This window comes from Rutilus rutilus (genome assembly GCF_951802725.1).
Source record: "Rutilus rutilus genome assembly, chromosome: 21".
Lineage (NCBI taxonomy): Eukaryota > Metazoa > Chordata > Actinopteri > Cypriniformes > Leuciscidae > Rutilus > Rutilus rutilus.
The window spans coordinates 257,426-264,806 of NC_140226.1; the positions used below are offsets into that span (position 1 = coordinate 257,426).

Consider the following 7,381-nt stretch of genomic DNA (forward strand, 5'->3'; position numbering starts at 1 on the left):
AAGTTCGTGTAAGACAAATCTGCACAGATTTAGCGCAAATACTCTTGAGACATCATGATATATTAAATACAGCGTATTGCGCAGAATCTGCTCATATCTGGCGTTCTTGAACACACACGGCACTACGCAACAAATAACAATGCGCTTGTTCATTTGCTTTGAAGCAATAGTGAAGTAGAAAAACCATGAAAGGCTTAACCCTCTGGGGTCTGAGGGGTTTTTGGGGTCCTTGAGATGTTCTGACATGCCCTGACATTTGTGCTTTTTTCAGTTGCTTATAAACATATTAATGGCAAAGGTGTAATTACACTCTATTTACAGGCTGATCTCATGAAATGGCGTATGTATGACACGCCAATTCGATTTCCATTTTTGGCGTGCTATCAACACGCATAATCGCTTTTCAGCGTGTTTATCAACGCCGTTGACTTAACGTTACATTACTCTCTATATAAATATATATGACTTACCCCAAACCCGTCCCTAAACCTACCCGTCACTGGGGTTAATACCATGTATAGATTATAAATGTAAGATCCCTTAACTGTACTCCCACACCTAAACATACCCATTTTATGGACAATATTAAAATGTATAATCACAATAATTAACCTTACAACACAACATCGATTCACAAAATACACCAATTTTATTAGCTTGATGTAATCCAAACCTTCAGAATCCATTATTTGCAAGAAAAAGATCCAAACTCAGCCCTTTATCCAGTAATCGTCATCTTGACCGTAAACGTCAAACCCCGCGCTTGTTATGAATTCAAATTCAAAAATTGCGCCCTCAAGAAGCGTTACGACAGGTTACTATGGTTACGGCAGTAATATCAAACGCTCATTGGCTCTCGCCTCGCCTGCTTCGTCACAGATTGCGTCATGCACATTCACATTTGAAATGACGCGTGCACTGCCGCCGCGCAGCCCTCAGAGCGAACCGGACCGAAGACGGATTAACATTTTCATGGATTTGAATTAATAAGTTAAATTCTGCTCTGTTACCTCATACAAAACCACTGCCAGAGAGGACACATCGTCACGTGAACAACTTTTGGTACCGATTTTGACATTTTCTCATTAAATAAATTATTGTGATTATATTTGTCTGTCTGTTGTTTTTCTTTATAATTGTAGCCTACGTAGTTTTAAGAAATGGTTATGATTAGATGGTAGGATTAGCAAACGTCCGGGGATAATGGTACGTGTAAGATTCACGTCTGAGGCTGTTAAACTGTGACATCTACACGTTTTCCAAAGGGGACCAACATGATTAATTTCACGTACATTTTGCTCCGTTTCGCTCGGACATTTAACGGCGTAGACATACACGCGGAAGATGACGGTTCGTTTCGGCGTGAACATACACACGGATAGCTCAAAATGCGTATAAATAACACGCCACTTTTGACTTGAAAGTGGCGTGTATGTTTACGCAAAGTCATGATGTCATGTTGCTATTTAGCACAAACAGGGCTACCATAATATGTAAGCAACATGTATGTACATGTTTGTATTTTTGAGAAACTTTTTGCGGTTTACAGACACTATTGCATATCGCGATTAGAACAAAAGAACTTAAGAATAAAGAACTTACTATTCACAATCCTCAGCTGGATCCGCTGCTCCTCGAAACTAAACTAAAGCAGCACTTCTGAGGTAAATTTCCCAGGATTATTCCTCACAGCGTCACAAGACGACCTAAAGCACATGACTCTGATTACTCGCGGTGTGTGTTATCCAGCTGATTGTGGGCGTTGATCATTTGTGTTTGAATAGCGCGTGGGCGTTCACATTAACACTTAATGAGCTATAATGAGCTGAAATAACAACGACTGACATCTCTCTCTTTTCATACAGATTACATAAACTGAGAATATTTGTTTTTTATATAAATAACTTCATTTAAAAGAGAATTCAAGATTTATAAAGACATATCTCTTCTGCCTGTGTGACTGAGTATTCGCTGAGTTAGTTCATTTTCGGAGTGTAAAATGAACAGTTCATGAAGGGAGGAGATGCTGGATGGCAAGATTTTGTTTGAATATATATATGTTGTGACGTAGTTAATCCAGTTCATTTCCTTTTTTCTTTTTTTGGCTAGTAGAAGTTCTGAATGGCTGGTAACTTAAAAATTTAGTAGCCAAATTGGCCAGTGAATGAAAAAGTTAATTTCAAACCCTGATCATGACCCATCATAACCGACAGAAGTGTGACGCGGCAGGTGTTCGTGTGTGTTTCAGATGGTAGAGATGGTGTGTTTGCATGTCATCAGTCTAATGGAGGCCTTGCAGGAGTGCAACTCAACCATCTTTGTCAAAGTAAGAGGGATATATTACCACACATGCTCAAACTGATTGGGTCTGTAGTGCTTGAAACTGTATTTGCACTTCTACATTATGCAGTCTAAGGTGTTTATTATATTTAACGTCTTCTTCACTCTGTTTAGCTGATTCCCATGTGGCTGCCAATGATCCAGTCGAATTTAAATGTAAGTGTTCCTCATATTGATTATCAAGTCAGGCAGTGATTCTTGCTTTCTTTCTAGAGTAAACTTCAAAATCTCCCCGTTAGGGTGTCTCACACTGAACCGAGCCGAGAGCGTTTGACCCCAAAGTCTAGTTTGTTTGGCTAGTGTGATCGCTAACCGCGCCGGAGCACAGAACAGCTACTACTGTCATCATTACGACAGCAAACATCTTATATTACTACTCGGAAAGTACACTTTTTAATTAATTTAATGTAATCGAGTATATTCAGGTTTATAATGGCTCTGATTCTCAACTAATTGATGACAGGAATTGTAGTTTGCGAGTAAAAGCTATCGAGACTCTGGGTTTATGAGCTATACTGGGACCAGCCACCGGGGGGCTATCGAGACTATGAGTTTATGAGCTATACTGGGACCAGCCACCGGGGGGGAATCGAGACTATGGGTTTATGAGCTATACTGGGACCAGCCACCGGGGGGCGATCGAGACTATGGGTTTATGAGCTATACTGGGACCAGCCACCGGGGGGCGATCGAGACTCTGGGTATATGAGCTATACTGGGACCAGCCACCGGGGGGGGATCGAGACTCTGGGTTTATGAGCTATACTGGGACCAGCCACCGGGGGGCTATCGAGACTATGGGTTTATGAGCTATACTGGGACCAGCCACCGGGGGGGGATCGAGACTATGGGTTTATGAGCTATACTGGGACCAGCCACCGGGGGGCGATCGAGACTATGGGTTTATGAGCTATACTGGGACCAGCCACCAGGGGGGCGATCGAGACTATGGGTTTATGAGCTATACTGGGACCAGCCACCGGGGGGCGATCGAGACTATGGGTTTATGAGCTATACTGGGACCAGCCACCGGGGGGGCGATCGTGACTCTGGGTATATGAGCTATACTGGGACCAGCCACCGGGGGGGTGATCGTGACTCTGGGTTTATGAGCTATACTGGGACCAGCCACCGGGGGGGGATCGAGACTATGGGTTTATGAGCTATACTGGGACCAGCCACCGGGGGGCGATCGAGACTATGGGTTTATGAGCTATACTGGGACCAGCCACCGGGGGGGCGATCGTGACTCTGGGTATATGAGCTATACTGGGACCAGCCACCGGGGGGGTGATCGTGACTCTGGGTTTATGAGCTATACTGGGACCAGCCACCGGGGGGCGATCGAGACTATGGGTTTATGAGCTATACTGGGACCAGCCACCGGGGGGCGATCGAGACTATGGGTTTATGAGCTATACTGGGACCAGCCACCGGGGGGCGATCGAGACTATGGGTTTATGAGCTATACTGGGACCAGCCACCGGGGGGGCGATCGTGACTCTGGGTATATGAGCTATACTGGGACCAGCCACCGGGGGGGTGATCGTGACTCTGGGTTTATGAGCTATACTGGGACCAGCCACCGGGGGGGGATCGAGACTATGGGTTTATGAGCTATACTGGGACCAGCCACCGGGGGGCGATCGAGACTATGGGATTATGAGCTATACTGGGACCAGCCACCGGGGGGGCGATCGTGACTCTGGGTATATGAGCTATACTGGGACCAGCCACCGGGGGGGTGATCGTGACTCTGGGTTTATGAGCTATACTGGGACCAGCCACCGGGGGGCGATCGAGACTATGGGTTTATGAGCTATACTGGGACCAGCCACCGGGGGGCGATCGAGACTATGGGTTTATGAGCTATACTGGGACCAGCCACCGGGGGGCGATCGAGACTATGGGTTTATGAGCTATACTGGGACCAGCCACCGGGGTGCGATCGAGACTCTGGGTTAATGAGCTATACTGGGACCAGCCACCGGGGGGGCGATCGTGACTCTGGGTATATGAGCTATACTGGGACCAGCCACCGGGGGGGTGATCGTGACTCTGGGTTTATGAGCTATACTGGGACCAGCCACCGGGGGGGGATCGAGACTATGGGTTTATGAGCTATACTGGGACCAGCCACCGGGGGGCGATCGAGACTATGGGATTATGAGCTATACTGGGACCAGCCACCGGGGGGGGCGATCGTGACTCTGGGTATATGAGCTATACTGGGACCAGCCACCGGGGGGGTGATCGTGACTCTGGGTTTATGAGCTATACTGGGACCAGCCACCGGGGGGCGATCGAGACTATGGGTTTATGAGCTATACTGGGACCAGCCACCGGGGGGCGATCGAGACTATGGGTTTATGAGCTATACTGGGACCAGCCACCGGGGGGCGATCGAGACTATGGGTTTATGAGCTATACTGGGACCAGCCACCGGGGTGCGATCGAGACTCTGGGTTAATGAGCTATACTGGGACCAGCCACCGGGGGGCGATCGAGACTCTGGGTTTATGAGCTATACTGGGACCAGCCATCTGGGGGCGATCGAGACTATGGGTTTATGAGCTATACTGGGACCAGCCACCGGGGGGCGATCGAGACAATGGGTTTATGAGCTATACTGGGACCAGCCACCGGGGGGCGATCGAGACTATGGGTTTATGAGCTATACTGGGACCAGCCACCGGGGGGCGATCAAGACTATGGGTTTATGAGCTATACTGGGACCAGCCACCGGGGGGCGATCGAGACTATGGGTTTATGAGCTATACTGGGACCAGCCACCGGGGTGCGATCGAGACTCTGGGTTTATGAGCTATACTGGGACCAGCCACCGGGGTGCGATCGAGACTCTGGGTTTATGAGCTATCCTGGGACCAGCCACCGGGGGGGCGATCGAGACTATGGGTTTATGAGCTATACTGGGACCAGCCACCGGGGTGCGATCGAGACTCTGGGTTTATGAGCTATACTGGGACCAGCCACCAGGGGGCGATCGAGACGCTTTGGCTTCACTATTCAGGACTTGTGTGGTACGCTTGGTGCGACAACCGCTCCAGGGCTCTAGTGTGAGCACACCCTGAAGGTGATGATACACTGGGCAACTTTTTTGAACGATGTTGCTCGGGCACTTTCCTGTTGAGAATGGGCAACGAATTTCTATCTGGATGCTTTAGATCGGTCATGGGCTGTGTCTCTCCTGGTTGCCCGTTAACGGCAACATTGCTCAAAAAGTTGGCCTGTGTATCATGACCTTTAGACACTAACCGCCCTGTGTGTCTACAGCATCTGTCCGCGGGTCTCCAGCTGCGTCTGCAAGCCATTCAGAACCGGGTGAACCACCAGTGTCTCCAGAACCCCGGACCCGGATCCTTTCCTCTCGCTCTGCGCAAGTGGCTTCAGTGCACGCAGTTTAAAATGGCCCAGGTGGAGATCCAGTCGTCGGAGGCGGCGTCCCAGTTTTACCCCATGTGACCTGTTGTGTGTTTCATCATGAGCTTCAGCTCAACGTTCACTGAGCGCAGTGGTCTTCCGGGTGTGTGTGTGACTGCATACTGCTCTTCATCATGTGTGTGTGACTGCATACTGCTCTTTATGCATTACAGAAATCATGTATAGAGAAGAATGTTAGTCTGTGACAAGCAGGAAGAGTTTTTCGCATTATCAATAGTATGCATATTTCAAACCAAAATAAACAATTCAAGAGTTTTTTAAAAACATGACCTTGAATTTTGTCTTTGTGTTAAACTGAAACACAAGTATTCTTTTACTTGATCAAATGCTTCAAACAGTTTGTGATGAGAAAATAAATCTGAAGCATTCAAAATTGACTAAACATGTTTAAATTTCAGATGTACTAGTATCACGTGTGCGACTAATGTAAGTAAAGTGAACCGTGAACCCATCCGACCTGTCAGTTAACTGTGGGATCATATAAGCAGACGCTCACCTTGCTCTGGCGTCCCTCCACCTCCCCAACTCCACCAACATAATTCAGGCATCTTACACCAGACTCATCATCCAAGCATTAGTAGTGCAGTATATCTGAGCTCCAGCTGAAGCTGCTTCCTCGAGACCCTCCTCTGCTGAATACACTTAACCTTATTAACTTAAAGATTATATTTGCAAACGCACTCTTAAAGGGATACTCCACTTTTTTCGGAAATAAGCTCATTTTACATCTCCCCCAGAGTTAAACAGTTGAGTTTTACCGTTTTAGAATCCATTCAGCCAAACTCCGGGTCTGACGGTACCACTTTTAGCATAGCTTAGCACAGATCATTGATTCTGATGAGTCCAGTAGCATTTCTTTCAAAATGACCAAAGAGTTTCAATATTTTTCCTATTTAAAACTTGACTCTTCTGTAGTTAAACCGTGTACTAAGATCGACGGAAAATGAAAAGTTGCGATTTTCTAAGCCTATATGGCTAGGAACTACTCTCATTCCAGCGTAATAATCAAGGAACTGTGCGGCCGTACCATGAGTCCAGCAGGCGTAATGATATGACGCAGCGCCTGAAAATAGGTCTAATATGTTAGACAAACTTAGTCCCGGTCACGTTGGAAGAAGTTACCGAGCTGGGGACTATTTTCAGGCGCTGCGTCATATCATTACGCCTGCTGCACTCATGGTACAGCCGCACAGTTCCTTGATTATTACGCTGGAATGAGAGTAGTTCCTAGTCATATAGGCTTAGAAAATCACAACTTTTCATTTTCCGTCGATCTTAGTACACGGTTTAACTACAGAAGAGTCAAGTTTTAAATAGGAAAAATATTGAAACTCTTTGGTCATTTTGAAAGAAATGCTACTGGACTCATCAGAATCAATGATCTGTGCTAAGCTATGCTAAAAGTGGTACCGTCAGACCCGGAGTTCGGCTGAATGGATTCTAAAACGGTAAAACTCAACTGTTTAACTCTGGGGGAGATGTAAAATGAGCTTATTTCCGAAAAAAGTGGAGTATCCCTTTAAATGAGAATAAAGACTCTTTCTCATTCTTGATGGCTAAAACACTGATAACTGTGGAT

General features: G+C 46.8%; 1 protein-coding gene across 4 annotated transcripts in view; it reads left to right on the top strand.

Annotated features, from left to right (window-relative positions):
* unc79 (unc-79 homolog, NALCN channel complex subunit) overlaps positions 1-6,061 on the top strand; it is a 77,588-nt gene extending 71,527 nt beyond the window's left edge. For all 4 annotated transcript variants that reach the window (XM_084393437.1, XM_084393438.1, XM_084393439.1 and 1 more), the window contains 3 exons: positions 2,249-2,326; positions 2,455-2,496; positions 5,635-6,061. In XM_084393437.1, coding sequence (XP_084249563.1) covers positions 2,249-2,326; positions 2,455-2,496; positions 5,635-5,823 — 309 coding nt within the window. In that variant the 3' untranslated portion in view covers positions 5,824-6,061. The remainder of the gene's footprint in view (positions 1-2,248; positions 2,327-2,454; positions 2,497-5,634) is intronic.
* Positions 6,062-7,381: the final 1,320 nt, after the last annotated feature.